Source organism: Rana temporaria, chromosome 7 (assembly GCF_905171775.1).
Source record: "Rana temporaria chromosome 7, aRanTem1.1, whole genome shotgun sequence".
NCBI lineage: Eukaryota > Metazoa > Chordata > Amphibia > Anura > Ranidae > Rana > Rana temporaria.
Genome location: NC_053495.1, coordinates 204,972,012 through 204,995,717, shown reverse-complemented (window position 1 = coordinate 204,995,717; position 23,706 = coordinate 204,972,012). Strand labels below are relative to the sequence as shown.

At 49.9% G+C, this 23,706-nt stretch overlaps 1 protein-coding gene across 2 annotated transcripts in view; it reads left to right on the top strand.

Moving 5' to 3' along the window:
* Positions 1 to 23,706, top strand: part of C7H1orf210 (chromosome 7 C1orf210 homolog) — a 28,912-nt gene that overhangs the window by 586 nt on the left and 4,620 nt on the right. For both annotated transcript variants that reach the window (XR_005750644.1, XM_040360872.1), the window contains exons 2-4: positions 1,653 to 1,732; positions 8,053 to 8,533; positions 12,993 to 13,136. Coding sequence is in view for 1 of the 2 variants with exons in the window: in XM_040360872.1 (XP_040216806.1) it covers positions 1,664 to 1,732; positions 8,053 to 8,533; positions 12,993 to 13,136 (694 nt within the window). In the remaining variant the exon portion in view is untranslated. The remainder of the gene's footprint in view (positions 1 to 1,652; positions 1,733 to 8,052; positions 8,534 to 12,992; positions 13,137 to 23,706) is intronic.

Genomic DNA, 23,706 nt, shown 5'->3' with positions numbered 1-23,706 from the left:
CACCTAGGAGACCCAGCGACAAACAAGTGAGTGTTCAGGGAGGGGGGCACACTGGGTGCAGGGGCTGCCCAGCATAGTGCTCACCTAGGAGACCCAGGAACACAACAGGTGATTGCTCAGGGAGGGGGGCACACTGGGTGCAGGGGCTGCCCGGCATAGTGCTTACCTAGGAGACCCAGCAACAAACAAGTGAGTGTTCATAGAGGGGGGCACACTGGCGGCAGGGGCTGCCCGGCATAGTGCTCACCTAGGAGACCCAGCGACAAACAAGTGAGTGTTCATTGAGGGGGGCACACTGGGGGCAGGGGCTGCCCAGCATAGTGCTCACCTAGGAGACACAGGAACAAACAAGCGATTGCTCAGGGAGGGGGGCACATTGGTGCATGGGCTGCCCAGCATAATGTTTACCTAGGAGACCCGGCGACAAACAAGTGAGTGTTCAGGGAGGGGGCACACTGGGTGCAGGGGCTGCCCAGCATAGTGCTTACCTAGGAGACCCAGAAACACAACAGGTGATTGCTCAGGGAGGGGGACACACTGGGTACATGGGCTGCCCAGCACAGTGCCCACCTAGGAGACCCAGCAACACAACAGGTGATTGCTCAGGGAGGGGGGCACACTGGGTGCATGGGCTGACCAGCATAGTGCCCACCTAGGAGACCCAGCAACACAGCAGGTGATTGCTCAGGGAGGGGGACACACTGGGTGCATGGGCTGAACAACATAGTGCCCACCTAGGAGACCCAGCAACACAGCAGGTGATTGCTCAGGGAGGGGGGCACACTGGGTGCATGGGCTGCGCAGCATAGTGCCCACCTAGGAGACCCAGCAACACAGCAGGTGATTGCTCAGGGAGGGGGGCACACTGGGTGCATGGGCTGCGCAGCATAGTGCCCACCTAGGAGACCCAGCAACACAACAGGTGATTGCTCAGGGAGGGGGACACACTGGGTGCAGGGGCTGAACAGCATAGTGTTTACCTAGGAGACCCAGGAACAAACAGGTGATTGCTCAGAGAGGGGGGCATACTGGATGCATGGGCTGCCCAGCACAGCGCCCACCTAGGAGACCCAGGAACACAACAGGTGATTGCTCAGGGAGGGGGACACACTGGGTGCATGGGCTGCCCAGCACAGCGCCCACCTAGGAGACCCAGGAACACAACAGGTGATTGCTCAGGGAGGGGGACACACTGGGTGCAGGGGCTGAACAACATAGTGTTCACCTAGGAGACCCAGCAACAAACAGGTGATTGCTCAGGGAGGGGGACACACTGGGTGCAGGGGCTGAACAACATAGTGTTCACCTAGGAGACCCAGGAACAAACAGGTGATTGCTCAGAGAGGGGGGCATACTGGATGCATGGGCTGCCCAGCATAGTGCCCACCTAGGAGACCCAGCAACACAACAGGTGATTGCTCAGGGAGTTGGGCACACTGGATGCATAGGGCTGTGTATGTCTACTGTTGCACACAGTGTAGGGTGTCCCTGTATGCAAGGGTGACTACATAGGATGCTGCAAGAGAAAGGTGTCCCCCATCACTTTAATATATGTGGGTGATAAATTCTATATATATATTATACAGTAGATCCTGCCCCGTGTCTGTGATTGTTACTTTTCATCCGGGTGTGTCTTTGTCTTCCTATGACAGGTCCAATCATCATGCTGCTCCTGTGCATTACGCTGCTCCTCCCCGCCACCTCCGCTCACCTCTGCACCTTCACCAGCCAGGTAAGATTCACCTTTACTGACAATCACACTACAGGGCAGGCTATGGAGAACTACTCTCCACCAATCTAATAGGCAGACATTAATACAGACAAACAGACAATATATTGAATATAACCAGGGCGCTTTTTTTTTCAGCAGGAACGTTGAGGGGGGGGGGGGGCTACTCAGTTCGGGCACCTCCAGCACTGGATGTATGTAATGGCAAGGGGTGCTGGAATGTCTATTGATGCTGGCTGCTAGGCTGTCTATTGTTGCGGGGGGGGGGGTCTATTGTTGCTAGTGGGGGATCTACTGCTGCTTGGGGGGTCTTATGTTGCTGGGAGGGATCTACTGTTGAGGGAGGGGTCTCCTGATGCTGGCTACTAGGGGGATCTGTTGTTGCGGGGGTATTGTTGTTAGGGAGGACTCTAGGAATGGTCTAAACAATTTGGACTAAATGTTTGTCAGATGATGGACAGTTAAAGGCAAAACTTGCGATGAAAACCTACGCCGGCGGCCTCCGGCGCAAGGCGGGCCAATTCAAATGGGCGTGTGCCATTTAAATTAGGCACGCTCCCGCGCCGGACCTACTGCGCATGCTCAGTTTCGCAATTCCCGTCGTGCTTTGCGCGCCGTGACGTCATTTTTTCGAACGGCGACGCGCGTAGCGTAATTCCGTATTCCCGGACGGCTTATGCAAACGATGTTCATTTTTAAATTTCGACGCGGGAACGATGGCCATACTTTATACAGCAATACGATTGTAAAGTTAAGGCACCAAAAACGACGACTAACTTTGCGACGGGAAACTAGACTAGCGGCGACGTAGCGAACGCGAAAAACCGTTGTGGATCGCTGTAACTCCTAATTTGCATACCCGACGCTGGTTTACGACGCGAACTCCCCCCAGCGGCGGCCGCAGTATTGCATCTTAAGATCCGACAGTGTAAAACAATTACACCTGTCGGATCTTATGCCGCGTACACACGGTCGTTTTCTGCGATGTAAAAAAACGACGTTTTCTGTGAAGTAAAAAACGACGTTTTTGAAACTTCAATTTTCAAAAACGATGTTGCCTACACACCATCGTTTTTTCACAGTGCTCTAGCAAAGCGAGGTTACGTTCACCACGTTTTTTCCATTGAAGCTCGCTTCATAACTAGCTTCTGGGCATGCGCGGGTGTAAAAACGTCGTTTGAAACGTCGTTTTTTGCTACACACGGTCAATTTCTGTGAAGTCAAAAACGACGTTTTGAAAAACGACACATAAAATTGAAGCATGCTTCAATTTTTTTTGGTCGTTTTTCAGAAGACATAAAACGTCGTTTTCTTCCACACACGGTCAATTAAATTGACGTTTTTAAAAACGTCGTTTTTTTACATCGCAGAAAACGACCGTGTGTACGCGGCATTAGGGATATCTATGTGTAACTGGTTCTATGAATCAGCCGCATAGATACTCTGAGAGATACGACGGAGTATCTCCACTGTGAATCTGGCCCATAGAGACCCTGGCCCAGATTCAGGTAGATCCGCGCAATATTTGCGTGGGCAAAGAGCAAAGATTTTTCTCTGCGCCCACGCAAATATTTCGATTTGCCCGCGATTCACGGAGCAGTAGCTCCGTAAATTGCACGGGCGCTATGCTAATTAGCCCTGCGTAAGGGCGCCTAATGTAAATGATCCCGCCGGGCATCTAACCTGTTATGGTTCAGGGGAAGAGAGGACGCACACTCGGTTTCCGCCTTTTGTGACCTGCAAGGATGAATGTTCGGATAAAGGTTTGGTATGATCTTTTTGGAGGGACCACATCCTTTTTGTTTTTTTGCATGGGGTTCCCCCTTAAAATTCACAACAGACCCAGAAGACATCCAACACCACTGTCCTAAAGGGGCCCCATGCCAAAAGATGAAAAAATATTGTATGGGGTCTCCCCCAAATGCCATACCAGAACTTAAAGGGTCCAGTATGAATATGAAGGGGGGCCCCACATGTTCTTTTTTACAATATCTTCACCCCCTGGGCCGGATTCAGATAGGTTAGCGGATCTTTAGATCCACGTAACCTATCTGATTTACGATCCACCGGCGCAAGTTTTTGAGGCAAGTGCTTAATTCAGAAAGCACTTACCTCAAAACTTGCGGCGGCGTATAGTAAATTCCGCGGCTAGGGGGCATCTACAATTTAAATCAGTCGCGTCCCCGCGCCGATGGAACAGCGCATGCGCCGTCCGCGAATTTTCCCAGCGTGCATTGCTCCAAATTACGTCGCTAGGACGTCATTGGTTTCGGCGTGAGCGTAACTTGCGTCCAGCTCTTCTCTCAATCGACGTATGCAAACGACGTAAAAATTCAAAACTCGGCGCGGGAACGACGGTCATACTTAACATAGGATACCCCTCACATAGCAGGGGTAACTATACGCCGGAAAAAGCCGAACGCAAGCGACGTAAAAAAAAAAAAGCGACGGGCGTGCGTTCGTTTCTGAATCGGCGGAAATCCTCATTTGCATATTCGTTGCGTGTAAAAAACGAAACGCCACCTAGCGGCCGGCCTGGAATTGCAGCCTAAGGCCGGGTACTCACGACCAAACATGTATGGTGAAAGCGGTCCGTCGGACCGTTTTCACCATACATGTCTGCCAGAGGGCTTCTGTACGATGGTTGTACACACAATCGTACAGAAGTCCGCGCGTAAACAATACGCGGGGCGTGTCCGCGGTGTCGCCGCGTCGATGACGCGGTGTCGCCGCGACAATGACGCGGCGACGTGGGCGGCCCGCCTTTAAAATGCTTCCACGCATGCGTCGAAGTCATTCGACGCATGCGAGGGACGGCGGGCGCCTGGACATGTACGGTAGGTCTGTACTGACGACCGTACATGTCCGAGCGGGCAGGATTCCAGCGGACGGTTTTAAAACAAGTCCAGGAATATTTGTCCGCTGGGAAAAGGCCCGGCGGGCAAATGTTTGCTGGAATTCGGCCCGCTCGCGCCCACACACGACCAAACATGTCTGCTGAAACTGGCCTGCGGGCCAGTTTCAGCAGACATGTTTGCTCGTGAGTATGGGGCCTAAGGGAGATCTATGCGGAACCTGATTCTATGAATCAGCCGCATAGATCCGACCGACGGAACTCAGAGCTACGACGGCGTATCAGGAGATACGCCGTCGTATCTCTATCTGAATCCAGGCCCCTTAGTTTATATTCTGCTGCCAGGTGGAAATCCCCGGTTAAAAGTTGGCTTTCATGGAAGGTTCAGCCATTGCAGAACTTCGAACAAGAACAACCCAGTCTGAACCTAGGTTTGGACCAAACATGTAGATCATCCTTTCTGCTAACGAGGGACCTCATTTTTGGACAGGAACAGGCTTAGGATAATTAAAAGGAGATTATGTATCCCCCAGGAGCCACTTAATGTTTATTGTAATGCTAAAACCACTAAGCCCTCCTCAATTCTACCTTCTCCAATGCACCAACATGGGAAAATCTCTGAAAAGTGTCCTGATTTATTTCCCTGAATTGTCTTTCAGTGCCCCTAATCGCTGCTGTTACAGACTGTTACAAATCAATGCTCCCACTCCTGACTTATGGGGCCCTGGGGCCACACAATAAGTTCCAAAGAGCTTCATGTGGCCCTCTGGCCCTAGGTTCAGCCATCTAGGGGTGACATAGTCAATCTTTTACACTATAATTTATACTGTGTGTCTGAAGGGACTCTGTCCTTTTTTTTGCGATGAGAGGGATTCTATCTCAGAAGGTAGGAGACCATCTCAGAAGGTAGGAGACCATCTCAGAAGGTAGGAGACCATCTCAGAAGGTAGGAGGGCCTCTCCAAAGGTAGGAGGCCATCTCAGAAGGTAGGAGGGCCTCTCCGAAGGTAGGAGGCCATCTCAGAAGGTAGGTGGCCATCTCAGAAGGTAGGAGGGCCTCTCAGAAGGTAGGAGACCATCTCAGAAGGTAGGAGACCATCTCAGAAGGTAGGAGGCCATCTCAGAAGGTAGGAGACCATATCAGAAGGTAGGAGGCCATCTCAGAAGGTAGGAGGCCATCTCAGAAGGTAGGAGGCCATCTCAAAAGGCAGGAGGCCATCTCAAAAGGGAGGAGGGCATCTCAAAAGGGAGGAGGCCATCTCAGAAGGTAGGAGGGCCTCTCAGAAGGTAGGAGACCATCTCAGAAGGTCGGAGGGTCTCTCAGAAGGTACTGTAAGAGAACATGTCAGAAGGTAGGAGGGTCTCTCAGAAGGTACTGTAAGAGAACATGTCAGAAGGTAGGAGGCCATATCAGAAAGTAGGAAGGCCTCTCAGAAGATAGGAGGCCATCCCAGAAGGTAGGGGGCTTCTCAGGAGGTGGGAGGCTATGTCAGAAGGTAAGGGGCCATTTCAGATGGTAGGAGGGCATCTCAGAAGGTAGAAGGTGATCTCAGAAGGTAGAAGGGCATCTTATAAGATAGAAGGTGATTTCAGAAGGTAGGAGGCAATCCCAGAAGGTAGGAGGGCTTCTCAGGAGGTGGGAGGCTATGTCAGAAGGTAAGGGGCCATTTCAGAAGGTAGGAGGCCATATCAGAAGGTAGGTGGTCATCTCAGAAGTTAGAAGGTGCTCTCAGAAGGTAGAAGGTAGGAGGGTCTCTCAGAAGGTAGGAGGCACTCCCAAAAGGTAGGAGGGCCTCTAAGAAGGTAGAAGGTGATCTCAGAAGGTAGAAGGCGATCTCAGAAGGTAGGAAGGTCTCTCAGAAGGTAGGAGGCCATCTCAGAAGGTAGGAGGCCATCTCAGAAGGTAGGAGGCCATCTCAGAAGGTGGGAGGCTATCTCAGAAGGTAAGGGGCCATATCAGAAGGTAGGAGGGCATCTCAGAAGGTAAAAGGTGATCTCAGAAGGTAGGAGGGCATCTCAGAAGGTAGAAGGTGATCTCAGAAGGTAGAAGGCGATCTCAGAAGGTAGGAAGGTCTCTCAGAAGGTAGGAGGCCATCTCAGAAGGTAGGAGGAGAACTCAGAAAGTAGGAGGAGAACTCAGAAGGTAGGAGGCAAACTCAGAAGGTAGGAGACAATTTCAGAAATTAGCAGGCTATCTCAGAAGGTAGGAGGGCATCTCAGGCCCTGTACACACGGTCGGACAAAACCGATGAAAACGGACTGAAGTTCAGTTTCATCGGTCCAAACCGACCATGTGTGGGCCCCATCGGTCCGTTATCCTTCGGTTGCAAAATTTAGAACTTGCTTTAAAATTGAACCGCTGGACGCCTAACCGATCGGCCAAAACCGATGGTTAGTACACAAAAGCATCGGTTCCAAACCCGGGCATGCTCAGAATCAAGTCGACTCATGCTTGGAAGCATTGAACTTCATTTTTCTCAGCACGTCGTTGTGTTTTACGTCGCCGCGTTGGACTCGATCGGTTTTTGAAATGATGGTGTGTAGACACATCAGACCATCAGTCAGCTTCATCGGTTTACCGATGAAACTAAACTTCAGTCCGTTTTCATCAGTTTGAACTGATTGTGTGTACAGGGCCTCAGAAGGTAGGAGGCGATCCTAGAAGGTAGGAGGCCATTTCAGAAGGAAGGAGGCAATCTCGGAAGTAAATGTTTCTGAGAAAAGAAGAGCAGAGAAGATATACTGGTAATATTTAAACAAACATTAACTGTAACCGCTGAAGCGTTAAATGCCTATTTTCCATTTGTGAAGGTGACTCATTCTGGGACTTTTTCATTTGACATACAGCAAACATTATAAAACCTCTTTGCCGGCAGTTTATGGCATTATTGCTAGGTGTCCAATCAGAGTGAAGAACTGTACAAAAAGTTTTGACATCATCATGTTTTTAAACAAACAAGAAGCCTGCATATAAATTCTCCACTGACAACCCTCCCGGGCAGTGCTCATATGTCAGACCTACCCAATGTTGAATGGTTACATACTTGACAATTTTCAGGTCATTTTTTTTTTTAAATTCACTAAGCTTTCTAATAAAAAAAACAATGAAAATATTAACACGGTATTTGCGCAATGGTTATGTCACACAGTATTTGCGCAATGGTTATGTCACACGGTATTTGCGCAGTGGTTTTGCAAACGCAATTTTTGAGGGGGAAAAGCATCACAAATTCTTATCTCTATGATTTTATGGACCTGGAGAGCATTGAGGCCATAACATTTGCATGACAGCCAAGGGGCCTAGCATGTTCAGCAGGATAGTTCAGCAATGGCAACCTCCATTATCCTCTCATGACAGAGACCCTTTAAATGCTGTGGAAATTGGGTAACATTTTGGCAATTGTTGAGTGTATGTGGTCAACACGAGAGCTGAGTAAAGAGTAATCCTGTCTTGCTTGCTGTTTGTTCAGGTGAGTGCGGACTGCCGTCATAAAGGCCTCACTGACATCCCACTTACGCTTCCCGGTGATCTCCGGCACTTGGACCTCTCCAGTAACGCCATCCATCTATCTCATCCCTTGTCTACGAGGTTCTCAGAGCTCTTCCACCTCAATCTCTCCAACAATCCATTGCATGTCCTTCCTTCAGGGGCCTTCAAGAACTTACCACAACTCCAGACCTTGGATCTAAGCAACTGTGGAATCTCCGAACTCCCACCTGACTCCTTGCAGGGTCTAAAGAAACTCCAGAGATTGTTTCTGAGCCACAATCATCTAAGGACTGTAGATGTAGAGAACCTCGGGGAGCTCGTGAAACTGGACCTAACGGACACCTTTATAACATCTTTGGGTTTTGGCCAACCCCCAGGAAGAGACTTCCTCTTACAGTTGGACAATCGAGGATTCTGTGACTGCTCCTCGGGAACACATCTTGGAGGAACCCCGGAACATGGTAACAAAATGGAACCTTCATTGTTGGGTGTTTAGGGATCTCAGAAAATCTTTTTGGGGAATATCTTTAGCAACATGGTATAAAGTCTGACTTCTTACAAAAATGTTTGCTTTAGATTTGGATAGAGCTGGGGTAAGTTAAAGGGGTTGTAAAGGTTTGTTTTTATTTTCTAAATAGGTTCCTTTAACCACTTCAATACAGGGCATTTTCACCCCTTCCTGCCCAGAGCAATTGTAATGCCTTGTACACACGATCGGAATTTCCGATGGAAAAAGTCTGACTGACTTTTTCCATCGGATATTCCGATCGTGTGTAGCCCCATCAGAGTCTTTTCATCGGAAATTCCGAAGAATTCCTTTGGTATTTAGATATAGAACATGTTCTATTTTTCTCCGATGGAATTCCGATGAGAAAGCCAGATCGTGTGTACGCGACATTAGTTTTCAGCGCTGTTGCACTTTGAATAACAATTGCGCGGTCATGCAACACTGTACCCATATGGAATCTTTATATTTTTTCCCCCACAAATAGAGCTTTCTTTTGGTGGTATTTGATCACCTCTGCGGTTTTTATTTTTTGCGCTATAAACAAAAGAAGAGCAACAATTTTGAAAAAAACACAATGGCCCGGATTCACATACATTGGCGCATATTTATGCCGGCGTAGCGCAGAGAGGCAAGCACCGAATTCACAAAGCACTTGCCTCCCAAACTGCGCTGGGTTTCCTCGGCGTAAGCCGGCGTAGGTGGAAGTGGGCGTGAGCCATGCTAATGAGGCGTGACCCCATGCAAATGATGGGCAGAGTGCCATACAAGCACTTAAAACGACCGATTTGGGTGCGCTGTGTACAAAGTGCAGGGTTTAGGGGTGCGCTATGTACAGAGTTCAGGGATTCGCTGTGTACAGAGTGCATGGTTCAGGGGTGCGCTGTGTACAGAGTGCAGGGTTCAGGGGTGCGCTGTGTACAGAGTGCATTGTTCAGGGATTCGCTGGGTACAGAGTGCAGAGTTCAGGGGTGCGCTGTGTACAGAGTGCAGAGTTCAGGGGTGCGCTGTGTACAGAGTGCAGAGTTCAGGGGTGCTCTGTGTACAGAGTGCAGAGTTCAGGGGTGCTCTGTGTACAGAGTGCAGAGTTCAGGGATGCACTGTGTGCAGAGTTCAGGGATGCACTGTGTACAGAGTGCAGAGTTCAGGGATTTGCTGTGTACAGAGTGCAGAGTTCAGGGGTGCACTGTGTACAGAGTGCAGAGTTCAGGGATTCGCTGTGTACAGAGTTCAGGTGTGCGCTGTGTACAAAGTGCATGGTTCAGGGGTGCACTGTGTACAGAGTGCAGGGTTCAGGGGTGCGCTGTGTACAGAGTTCAGGGGTGCGCTGTGTACAGAGTGCAGAGTTCAGGGATTCGCTGTGTACAGAGTGCAGGTGTGCGCTGTGTACAAAGTGCATGGTTCAGGGGTGCACTGTGTACAGAGTGCAGGATTCAGGGGTGCGCTGTGTACAGAGTGAAGAGTTCAGGGGTGCACTGTGTACAGAGTGCAGAGTTTAGGGATTCGTTTTGTACAGAGTGCAGAGTTCAGGGGTGCACTGTGTGCAGAGTTCAGGGGTGCACTGTGTACAGAGTGCAGAGTTCAGGGATTCGTTTTGTACAGAGTGCAGAGTTCAGGGGTGCACTGTGTACAGAGTGCAGAGTTCAGGGGTGCTCTGTGTACAGAGTGCAGAGTTCAGGGATTCGCTGTGTACAGAGTGCAGAGTTCAGGGGTGCGCTGTGTGCAGAGTGCAGATTTCAGGGATTTGTTGTGTACAGAGTGCAGAGTTCAGGGGTGCGCTGTGTACAGAGTGCAGCGTTCAGGGGTGCGCTGTGTACAGAGTGCAGGGTTCAGGGATTTGTTGTGTACAGAGCGCAGGGTTGAGAAGTTTGTGACATACAGAGTGCAGAGTTAAGGAGTGTGTTTTGCAATATGCAGGGTTCAGCTCTCTTTTCGCAGGCTGTCCACATCTCACTTCCACCTCTGCCCCTGGGGGCGAGGGCCACATGAAATGCTCTGGTGGGCCAGATTCAGCCCGCGGCCTTGTGTTTGACACTCGTGATCGGGCACCTCCCTCCCCAGCCAGTTATTCCATCACGGAGGCTCAGCACCATATGTGGGATTACCGAGGGTGCCAGCCTGCCTAGCAACACAGACTTTCATTGACTTGAATTGAGGTGTTGGGTATTGTTTGCAAATTGCCAATGCCTGCCGTATGTTTGAGGCGGGATTGAAATTACGGAGACGCAAACGCACCCCAAATTTTTTTAGTAGGTGTGAGAGGCCGCCGCCTATTGATTTAAAGTGCTGTCATTGGCTTTGCAAAGCACTTAGAAGGCTCCAATGATGCAAAGCAATCGCCTGTTCTGCACTCCCGCCGCGTGACAGCGGCCTAACAATAACAAGTGCGCAATAGTGATAGAGAGCAACGGAATTCAATGTAAACCTCCAACACAAACATTACCAGCCGAGTGATAGACAAAAGGTTACCAGTTCACTCCGGGGAACGTACAATCCTTGTGCTGAGTTATCAGCTGGTGATGTTACATAGGATGGGAGGAGCCATCTTTATCACACAAATGAAAATTCAACTTGAAATTCGGGGTGTCGCCTTTGTTTTGGCAAATTCAAACCGGCCATACATTATACAATTTTCTTATTCAATTTCCTTTAAATTTACCTTCAACAATCCTGCCTGATTGCATACACATTGAAAGTGTTTAGGTTTTGACCTCATATCAGTGGCGGCTGGTGCTCCAAATTTTTTGGGGGGCGCAAACAAGCAAAAAAACTTCGATTGCAGCCACTGTGCCCATCAAACGCAGTTACTGTGCCCATCAATAGCCGCCAGTTTGCCCCATCAAATGATGCCAATTTGCCCCATTAAATGCCGCCAGTTTGTTCCATCAAATGCCGCCAGTTTGTCCCATCAAATGCCACCAGTTTGCACCCTCAAATGATGCCAGTTTGCCCCATCAAATGCCAGCAGTTTGCCCCATCAAATGTCGCCAATCTGCCCCATCAAATGCTGCCAGTTTGCCCCATCAAACAATACCAGTTTGCCCCATCAAATGCCGCCAGTCTGCCCCATCAAATGATACCAGTTTGCCCCATCAAATGCCACCAGTTTGCCCCATCAAATGCCACCAGTTTGCCCCATCAAACGCCGCCAGTTTGCCCCATCAAACGATACCAGTTTGCCCCATCAAACGATACCAGTTTGCCCCATCAAATGCCGCCAGTCTGCCCCATAAAACGCCGCCAGTTTGCCCCATCAAATGCCGCCAGTCTGCCCCATCAAATGCCGCCAGTCTGCCCCATCAAATGCCGCCAGTCTGCCCCATAAAATGCCGCCAGTTTGTCCCATCAAATGCCGCCAGTTTGTCCCTTTAAATGCCGTCAGTTTTCCCCATCAAATGATGCCAGTTTTCCCCATCAAATGATGCCAGTTTTCCCCATCAAATGCCGCCAGTTTGTCCCCTTAAATGCCGCCAGTTTGTCCCATCAAATGCCGTCAGTTTGTCCTATCAAATGATGGCAGTTTGCCCCATCAAATAATACCAGTTTGCCCCATCAAATGCCACCAGTTTGCCCCATCAAATGCCACCAGTTTGCCCCATCAAACGCCGCCAGTTTGCCCCATCAAATGATGCCAGTTTGCCCCATCAAATGCCGCCAGTCTGCCCCATCATATGCCGCCAGTCTGGGAAGCTCTCTCCCAAGGGAGTTAGCTTGCGGGCACGCTCCCGTGTGATACAGTGGCGGCCATAGCCGCCAAGTGTATCACTCGGCACCTCCCCCTGGCGTGCCGCGTCATTGATTTGATTGACAGCAGCGGGAGCCAATGGCAGCGCTGCTATCAATCATCCAGGGAAGAGCCAAGAACAGCCGAGATCTGGCCAAAAAGCCAGCGTGTTCACGACGCAGGACTTTCGAGAGCTCAGGTAAGTAAGCGGGGGGGCTGGGGGGCTTGTAAGCATCGGATGTTTTTTCACCCTAATGCATAGGATGCATTAGGGTGAAAAAACAGGAAGCTTTACAACCCCTTTCAGTTATTCGATACAGACAGGATATGCTTCCCGTGAAGAGAAGTGTTTTCAGGGATCATCTAAAAATGTAAAGAGTAGGAGATAGTCAGACAGATTGGGGTAGGTGGTTCCAGAGGATGGGAGAGGCTCTGCAGAAGTCCTGGAGGTGAATGTGGGAGGAGGTGACGAGGAAGCAGGAGGTCTTGAGAGGAGCGCAGCGGATGGTTTGGGGTGATATTTTGAGACAAGGTTGGTGACGTACAACATGTTGTAGTAGTTTTTAGTATTTAGAATTTTGTTCCCTGGGGAATCAGAAGCTAGTAGAGGGATTAGCAAAGAGGGGCGGCTGACAACGAGCCGTTGGTTAGGTGGATGTTAGAATGATAAATTCCTGTGCTGTTTTTCCAGTGTCCGGCTTGTTCTGCTCCTGCGAGTCACTGAGAGAGAAGAGGGGTCATCCTGTACAGAGGGTCAGCCATGATTTCCAGGTCCGTAATCGCTTTATCCGTGATGTCACTGAAAAGCCAGACAACGGAACATCACTAAACAACAGTAAGTCCCACATGTAATGTACCCTGTTTCCCCAAAAATAAGACCTACCCTGAAAATAAGACCTAGCATTATTTTCCAGGAGGGCTGCAATATAAGACCTACCCCGAAAATAAGCCCTAGTTAAAAATGCTTCTAAAATCCACTCTATTACAGTATTATATAATGTACAATGTGTGTGTTTCTGTAATATAATTACGGGGAAGAGAGCTCCGGCGGATCACAGAAGCGCAGAGCGGCGCTATAACAAAGGTATTTGGCACAATTATATTACAGGAACACGCACATTGTACATTATATAATACTGTAATAGAGTGGATTATAGGATTTTACAAGCATTTTAACTCGGTTCCCACTGGGGATTCCTGACAGGCAGGGAGGGAGAGGGGGAGAGAGGACATCACATTACATGGTAAGACCTACCCCGAAAATAAACCCTACTGTGTCCTTTGTTGGCATAATTAATATAAGACCCGGGCTTATTTTCGGGGAAACACGGTAGTCATGTAACATAAGAGTTCAGAACATCGAAAACATAGAGGGCTGGATTCAGATACATTGGCGTATCTGTCCGCCCGGCGTAACGTATCTGAGATACGTTACGCCGCTCTAACTTTGGGCGCGAGTTCTTTATTCAGAAAGAACTTGCGCCCTTAGTTACGGTGGCGTAACGTATCTGTTGCGGCGTAAGGCCGCGTAATTCAAATGGGGATGTAGGGGGCGTGTTTTATTTAAATTTGTGTTGACCCCGCGTTTTTTACGTTTTATTTGAACGACGCATGCGCCGTCCGTAAAATATCCCAGTGCGCATGCTCGAAATCCCGCCGCAAGGACGTCATTGCTTTCGATGTGAACGTAAATTACATCCAACGACTTACGCAAACGACGTAAAATTTCAAAACTCTGCGCGGGAACGACGGCCATACTACCTACCGTATATACTCGAGTATAAGCCGAGTTTTTCAGCCCTTTTTTTAAGGCTGAAAATACCCCCCTCGGCTTATACTCAAGTCAGTGTACCTGAAACTATTGACGGGCTGCGGGCGTCCATTGTTTAAAAGTCACGGTCTACTCCTGGTCCCTTCCGTGATAGGCGTTTCCCAGCAGACACAGTTCTGCCTATCACGGACGTTCTTTTATCTTCGGACTCAGTTTCCCAGCAGACACTGGGCTAGATTCAGAGAGAGTTACGCCGGCGTATCTACTGATACGCCGTCGTAACTCTGAATCTACGTCGTCGTAAATTTAAGCGTATTCTGGAAACCAGATAGCTTCCGTCGTTTTCGGCGTAGAATATGCAAATGACCTAGATACGCCAATCCACAAATGTACGTACGCCCGGCGCTATTTTTTTTTACGTTGTTTACGTTAGGCTTTTTCGGCGTAAGGTTACACCTGCTATTAGGAGGCGTACGCAATGTTAAGTATGGCCATGTTTCCCGCGTCGAAATTTGAAAATTTTACATCGTTTGCGTAACTCGTCCATGAATGGGGCTGGACGTAATTTACGTTCACGTCAAAACGAATGACGTCCTTGCGGTGCACTTTGGAGCAATGCACTCTGGGAAATTCCACGGACGGCGAATGCGCCGTTCGGGAAAAACGTCAATCACGTCGGGTCACCAATAATTAACATAAAACACGCCCCCTCATCCTCATTTGAATTAGGCACGCTTACGCCGGCCCCATTTACGCTACGCCGTCGTAACTTAGGAGGCAAGTGCTTTGTGAATACAGCACTTGCCTCTCTGACTTACGGCGGTGTAGCATAAATACGATATGCTGCGCCGCCGTAACAATGCGCAAAGCCACCTGAATCTAGCCCACTGTGTTCAGTGTTCCGCCAATCACGGACGTCCTTTCATCCTCGGACAAGAGGACGTCCGTGATTGGCGGAACACTGAACACAGTGTCTGCTGGGAAACTGAGTCTGAGGATGAGAGAACGTCCGTGATAGGCAGAACTGTGTCTGCTGAGAAACGCCTATCACGGAAGGGACCAGGAGGAGAACGCATTTCAAACATGCTCTATTTTTTCACTAAGTTTTAAACAATGTCGTTTTTCGGGTTGTAAAAAATTATCGTGTGTGGGCTTTAACGACGTGAAAAACCTGTGCATGCTCAGAAGCAAGTTATGCGACGGGAGCGCTCGTTCTGGTAAAACTAGCGTTCGTAATAGAGTAAGCACATTCATCACGCTGTAACAGACAGAAAAGCGCGAATCGTCTTTTACGAACACAAAATCAGCTAAAGCAGCCCAAAGGGTGGCGCCATCCGCATGGAACTTCCCCTTTATAGTGCCGTCGTAGGTGTTGTACGTCACCGCGCTTAGAGCATTTTGTTTTTTTAATGATCGTGTGTAGGCATTTAATGATGAAGTTGAAAAAAACTTTTTTTCTAGAGCCTGAAAAACTTTGTTTTTTACAACCCGAAAAATGATCGTGTGTACGCGGCATTACTCTCCGGCAACGCCTACTACTGGGCAGAGGAAGATCACTCCGCCAGGGAAGGCAAAGTTAATAAGCAGGCAGGCGGCTGGCCGGGACTTGAGCCACGGCAGAAGAACATGCGAGCGGAGCTGAATGGGCAAGCGCCCGCAACTGAAGAAATATTCCCTACGCTCCGACCAGCACATGATCATCAGAAAGGGGCTCAGATAATGGAAAAAAATACACCCCACCTAAGCTAGTAGGAGTGGCGAAGCGGGGGAGTGTAACCAGAGCCGATCCGCCCTATAGGCTCTCACTATGCAAGCCGCTTAGGGCCCAGCAAAGCTGTGGAGGCCCCCCCAAATTTTACTAGAGGCCCCGCCTGGTGAGAAGTCATTTTCGGCCCCTCACCCCGCTTCTCAACTTGCTGGCTGCATGGGAGAAGAGGTAAGATGTCGCCCCCCCGCTTCCTCACTTTAATGTAAGATGTCATTTTCGACAGCAGAACCCCCACCCCCGCTTCTCAACTTTAATGTCACTGTCGGCAGCGCCCCCCGCTTCTCAACTTTAATGTGACATGTCATTTTGCTTAGGGCCCCAAGAAGGTCAGGATCGGCACTGAGTGTAACTCAGATTTTTACTTTATTAATTCTGCACTGACTGTCTTTGAAATTGCCCCAGCCCCTGTTCAAATCCAATCCGGGGACAGACTTGGTCCGGACAGTGTTCTCAATCCGGGGACTGTCCCCGAAAACCGGGGATGTCTGGTCACCCTATTTTAATATGCTTTCTACCAGTGGCGGCCCGCCCATAGGGGGCGCTCGGGCGCCGCCCCCCCAAGCTGTGGAAGGAAAAAAAAAATTTTTTTTTTTTTAAATGTCACTTTAAGAGTGACCAGGCGCCGGACATGCGGCGGTCTATGGGAAGCTTCCCAGCCTGCAATCAGCTGATCGCAGGCTGGGAAGCTGATTTGCCCGTGTTTAGGGCGTGTGCAGGGCGCAAGCTGTGCGCCCGCACACACTCCCACTTCATTTGATTTGCTAGCATGTCCGCTAGCTATCATGGGATTGGCAGGACCGGAGCAGAGGTCAGTGGGCGGATCGTCACATGACTTTCGGCGGCATCTCTCTGTAGCGTGTGGGGGCATTATTGAGGAGCGGCGCCAAGAAGGTAAGTGTTACTTCCCGTCTCCATCCCCCGCATCAGCACTCCCGAGTCCCGCCGCCGCTAGTACTGCCAGCCAGCTCCGCCACCACCAGCATAGCTGTGTTTGTGGCCAACCGTGAGCTCTCTTCCAGCAGCGGCACATTGAGATGGAGGGGGGAATTTCAAGCACGCACTGTGCTCCGGACTGGTGAGTGCTGTGGCGGCAGGACTCTGAGTGAACTGCGGGGGGGGGGGAGGGGGCCGCTGCTGGATTGTAGCTGAGAGCCCACGGCCAACACAAACACAGGTATGCGGCGCTGCGGGGGGAGAGGAGGGGGGGGGATTCCAGCAGCATACCTGTGTTTGTGTTGGCCGTGGGCTCTCAGCTACAATCCAGCAGCGGCCCCCTCCCCCCCCCCCCAGTTCACTCAGAGTCCTGCCGCCACAGCACTGATATTCACTCAGCTAATGGGATCTCTAAAGGGGGGGGGGCTGCTAATGTTAAGGGACTCACCCCCCCCCCCAGGCACTCATCCCACCATCCCTCCCCCCAGGCACTCATCCCACCATCCCTCCCGGGCACTCATCCCACCATCCCCCCCGGGCACTCATCCCACCATCCCTCCCCCCAGGCACTCATCCCACCATCCCCCCCCGGGCACTCATCCCACCATCCCTCCCCCCGGGCACTCATCCCACCATCCCTCCCCCCAGGCACTCATCCCACCATCCCCCCCGGGCACTCATCCCACCATCCCCCCGGGCACTCATCCCACCATCCCTCCCCCCCCGGCACTCATCCCACCATCCCCCCCGGGCACTCATCCCACCATCCCTCCCCCCAGGCACTCATCCCACCACCCCCCCCCGGGCACTCATCCCACCATCCCTCCCCCCCGGCACTCATCCCACCATCCCTCCCCCCAGGCACTCATCCCTCCCCCTTGGGCACTCATCCCACCATCCCTCCCCCCAGGCACTCATCCCACCATCCCTCCCCCCAGGCACTCATCCCACCATCCTCCCCCCAGGCACTCATCCCACCATCCCCCCCGGGCACTCATCCCACCATCCCTCCCCCCAGGCACTCATCCCACCATCCCCCCCGGGCACTCATCCCACCATGCCTCCCCCCAGGCACTCATCCCACCATCCCCCCCCCGGGCACTCATCCCTCCATCCCTCCCCCCGGGCACTCATCCCACCATCCCTCCCCCCAGGCACTCATCCCACCATCCCCCCCCCGGGCACTCATCCCACCATCCCTCCCCCCAGGCACTCATCCCACCATCCCCCCCGGGCACTCATCCCACCATGCCTCCCCCCAGGCACTCATCCCACCATCCCCCCCGGGCACTCATCCCACCACCCCCCCGGGCACTCATCCCACCATCCCCCCCCCCAGGCACTCATCCCACCATCCCCCCCGGGCACTCATCCCACCATCCCTCCCCCCAGGCACTCATCCCACCATCCCCCCCCCGGGCACTCATCCCACCATCCCTCCCCCCGGGCACTCATCCCACCATCCCCCCCCCGGGCACTCATCCCACCATCCCTCCCCCCAGGCACTCATCCCACCACCCCCCAGGGCACTCATCCCACCATCCCTCCCCCCAGGCACTCATCCCACCATCCCTCCCCCCAGGCACTCATCCCACCATCCCCCCCGGGCACTCATCCCACCATGCCTCCCCCCAGGCACTCATCCCACCATCCCCCCCCGGGCACTCATCCCACCACCCCCCTGGGCACTCATCCCACCATCCCCCACCCTGGGCACTCATCCCACCATCCCTCCCCCGGGCACTCATCTCACCACCCCCCCCTGGGCACTCATCCCACCATCCCCCCCCCGGGCACTCATCCCACCATCCCTCCCCCCCAGGCACTCATCCCACCACCCCCCCGGGCACTCATCCCACCATCCCTCCCCCCCAGTGGCGGTTCGTCCATAGAGGGCGCTGGAGCGATGCCCCCTCTGGCTCTCACCGCCACTGAGTCAAATAACATAGATTCATGCATTGCACGAATCTATGTTATTTTCGCCGCTGCCGCTTTTATTCAGATGGTCGGCGCTCAATGTCCGGCCATCTGAATAACGCCAGCTGGTTGGCTGTAGGGAAATGTCTATCAAAGCCAACAGCTCTGATAGGCTTTCCCAATACAGCCCTCGGGTCCCGGAAGCTTATTCTCGGAGCGCACAGACTGTACGCCCCTTGAATAAGATGACAGGCGCCTCAGCCAATCAGGTTGGCCGGTTCTGGCTACCAGTAACCTGATTGACTTAGACGCCTGTCAGTCATCGAGGGCGGGAGAAGACATCGTGGGACGTGGATGCCTGACTCCAGTAAAGGTAAGTGCCGGGCGGGGGGGGAAGAAAGCAATTTACAGGGCACAGTGGGGACAATTGGCACAGCGGCGACCATTAAAGGGCACAGTGGTGACAATGGATGGCACAGTGACTGCGTTTAATGGCATGGCACAGTGGTGACAATGGATGGCACAGTGGCTGCGTTTAATGGCATGGCACAGTGGTGACAATGTATGGCACAGTGGTGATAATGTATGGCACAGTGGTGACAAAGGATGGCACAGTGGCTGCGTTTAATGGCATGGCACAGTGGTGACAATGGATGGCACAGTGACTGCGTTTAATGGCATGGCACAGTGGTGCAAATTGATGGCACAGTGACTGCATTTGATGGCATGGCACAGTGACTGCGTTTAATGGCATGGCACAGTGACTGCGTTTAATGGCATGGCACAGTGGTGCGAATTGATGGCACAGTGGCTGCATTTGATGGCATGGCACAGTGGTGCAAACTGATGGCACATTTGCTGCATTTGATGGCATGGCACAGTGGTGCAAATTGATGGCACAGTGGCTGCGTTTGATGGCATGGCACAGTGACTGCGTTTAATGGCATGGCACAGTGGTGCAAATTGATGGCACAGTGACTGCGTTTAATGGCATGGTACAGTGGTGCAAATTGATGGCACAGTGACTGCGTTTAATGGCATGGCACAGTGACTGCGTTTAATGGCATGGCACAGTGACTGCGTTTAATTGCATGGCACAGTGACTGCGTTTAATGGCATGGCACAGTGGTGCGAATTGATGGCATGGCACAGTGGTGCAAATTGATGGCACAGTGGCTGCATTTGATGGCATGGCACAGTGGTGCAAATTGATGGCACAGTGGCTGCGTTTGATGGCATGTAACAGTGGCTGCGTTTGATGGCATGTAACAGTGGCTGCGTTTGGGCACAGTGAGACTGCAATTTTTTTTTTCCTTTGCGCCCCCCCAAATATTTTGAGCACCAGCCGCCACTGCTTTCTACGTGATTCTAGAGCAGTCATTCTCAACCAGGGCTCCGGGGCCAACACTACTTGGCATCAGGGCAGCCATCAGGAATTATGGGGCCCCTTACACAGCTTCAGGCATGGGCCCCCTGGAGCAGAGAAGCGGGGGGGGGGGTGCTGCCGCCTGAAATTGAGAAGCGAGGGGGGGCCTTTTACAAAAAAAATAAGAAATAAAGAAAAATATATATAAAAAATATCCGGGGCCTTGGGGATCTCTGGGCCCTTTAATAAAAAGAAAAAAAAAAGAAATAAAAAATATATAAAAAATATATATATTTTTTTTAAAAAAAGGGGGGGGCCCTTTAATAAAAAATGAATAAAAACAAATATATATATATAAAAAAAAAAACATTTAGAAAAAAAACAAAGGGGAGTTTCCATCCAGGGCCCTGGGGACCTCTGGGCCCTTTAAAAAATATATATAAAAATATATAAATAAAATTAAAAAATAAACATTTATAAAAAAAAAAGGGGGGGGTTGCCACATGGGGACCTCTGAGCCTCTGAGCCTTTCAATAAAAAATATATATATATAAAAAAAAAGAACTAAAAAGAAAAAAAAAGAAATTAAATAATAAAAAAATGTTTTAATTTCTTTATAAAAAAGGGGGGTTGCCATCCGGGGGTCCTGGGGACCTCTGGGCCCTTTAATAATATATATATATATATATATATATATAGAATAATATTAAACCTTTAATAAAAAATAAAATAAAAATATATTAGAAAAAATATTTTTTTATATAAAAAAAAGGGGGGGGGATCCATCTTGGGCCCTGGGGACCTCCAGACCTCTAAAAAAAATAAAAAAATTGGCCCTTTAATAAAAAATAAAATAAAAATATATTAAAAAAATATATATTTTTTTTAATAAAAAATAAATAAAAAAAGGGGGGTTGCCATCTGGGCCCTGTGGGACCTCCAGCCCCTTACAGGTGTACTGCCTGTACCCCCCCTGATGGCGGCCCTGCTTGGCATAGCCAGCTGCCTGACACCAATGGTCTTTTTAGCTGTATGTAAAGGGGGGCATTCTTTCCAATGACCACCAATGTAATGGGCATTCTCCCCACGGCCCCCTAATGAATTGGTTTTAGCAGGAGTGCCAAAAGACCTGAAATGATCTCCTTTGAAGTAAGAAGGTTGAGAAAGGCTGCAGAATGAGATGAACGGCACCCAGGGTTTGCTATTGATAATAAGTTCTTTGTGCTGCTCAAAAAGCTCAAATAATAACTCTGAGAGTGAGACTGACACGTATTTTGCATTGATTATATCTGTTACATTATTTGAGGATGTCAGAAGTGCGTGTTTTGCCCTTGCTAAACCAATAATTGTATCTGCGGTACAAAACGGGTTATTTTTGCCTCCAGGAAGAAGGAAGCGGAGTATAATGAATGTTTTGCCAGCAGCAGATGAAATGGCTGACTCACCCTGACGGTTTTCTGTTTATATCGCAATCATGTCTCGGGTTCATTCGATCTCCTCTGAGTGTTTGCAGAAGATTTTATCCATGTCATAGTGTACACACAACACACATTGGACACCCAGCTACAGCTAACAGTTCCTGCCCTCTCCTGACACACTGGGAGTCTTTAACCACTTAAGACCCGGACCTTTAGGCAGCGAAAGGACCAGGCCAGTTTTTTGCGATTCGGCACTGCGTCGCTTTAACTGACAATTGCGCGGTCGTGCGACGTGGCTCCCAAACAAAACCGACGTCCTTTTTTTCCCACAAATAGAGCTTTCTTTTGGTGGTATTTGATCACCTCTGTGGTTTTTATTTTTTGCGCTATAAACAAAAATAGATCGACAATTTTGAAAAAAATGCAATATTTTTTACCTTTTGCCATAATAAATATCCCCCAAAAATATATAAAAAAAAAAATTTCCTCAGTTTAGGCCGATATGTATTCTACATCTTTTTGGTAAAAAAAATCGCAATAAGCGTTTATCGATTGGTTTGCGCAAAATGTATAACGTTTACAAAATAGGGGATAGTTCTATTGCATTTTTATTAATTTTTTTTTTTTTACTACTAATGGCGGTGATCAGCGATTTTTTTCGTGACTGCAACATTATGGCGGACACTTCGGACAATTTTGACACATTTTTGGGACCATTGTCATTTTCACAGCAAAAAATGCATTAAAAATGCATTAAAAATGCACTGTTTACTGTGAAAATGACAATTGCAGTTTGGGAGTTAACCACAAGGGGGCGCTGAAGGGGTTAAGTGTGACCTCATTTGTGTTTCTAAGTGTAGGGGGGTGTGGCTGTGGGTGTGACGTCATTGATCGTGTTTCCCTATAAAAGGGAACACACGATCAATGACGGCACCACAGTGAAGAACGGGGAAGGTGTGTTTACACACGGCTCTCCCAGTTCTTCAGCTCTGGGGACCAATCCCGGGACTCCAGCGGCGATCGGGTCCGCGGGTCCCGTGATCACGGTCACGGAGCTTTGGACCGGGCCGCGGCACGCACCCGCGACCCACGGCTGGGCACTTAAAGAGGATGTACATGTACGTGCTTGTGCCCAGCCGTGCCATTCTGCCGACGTATATGTGCAGGAGGCGGTCCTTAAGTGGTTAAATGATTCTCCTCCACTAAGATGTCCTTTACTTTGGGTATCATTTCACTACACTTTTACTTACAAAGTAAAATACTTCAGAACCAAAATTTGGGGAATTAATTGTGTTTTGGACCATGACATAGGTACAGTGCCTTGCAAAAGTATTCCCCCCCCCTTTTGTGTTTTTTTGCCTCACAACCTGGAATTAACATGGATTGTTTGAGGATTTGCATCATTTAATTTACAGAACACGCCCACAACTTTGAAGATGTTTTTTTTTTTTTTATTGTGAAGTAAACAACAAATAGGACAAAATAACAGAAAAGGTGTCAATGTGCATAACTATTCCCCCCCCTAAAGTCAATACTTTGTAGAGCCACCTTTTGCGGCTATCACGGCTCTTTGGATAAGTCTCTATGATCTCGCCACATCTCACCGCTGGGATTTTTGCCCATTCCTCCTCCTTGCAAAACTTCTCCGGCTCCTTCAAGTTGGATGGTTTGCGCTTGTGAATAGCAATCTTTAAGTCTGACCACAGATTTTCTATCGGATTGAGGTCTGGGCTTTGACTAGGCCATTCCAACACATTTACATGTTTCCCCTTAAACTACTCAAGTGTTGCTTTAGCAGTGAGTTTGGGGTCATTGTCCTGCTGGAAGGTGAACCTCCGTCCTCGCCTCAAATCACACACAGAGTGCTACAGTTTTTGCTCAAGAATATTCCTGTATTTAGCACCATCCATCTTTCCCTCAACTCTGACCAGTTTCCCAGTCCCGACTGCTGAAAAACATCCCCACAGCATGATGCTGCCACCACCATGTTTCACGGTGGGGATGGTGTTCTTTGGGTGATGTGATGTGTTGGGTTTGCACCAGACATAGCGTTTTCTTTGATGGCCAAAAAGTCTAATTTTAGTCTCATCAGACCAGAGCACCTTCCTCCATACATTTCGGGAATCTCCCACATGCCTTTTCGCAAACTCAAAACGCGCCATTTTGTTTTTTGCTGAAAGTAATGCCTTTCTTCTGGCCACTCTGCCATAAAGCCCAACTCTATGGAGCGTA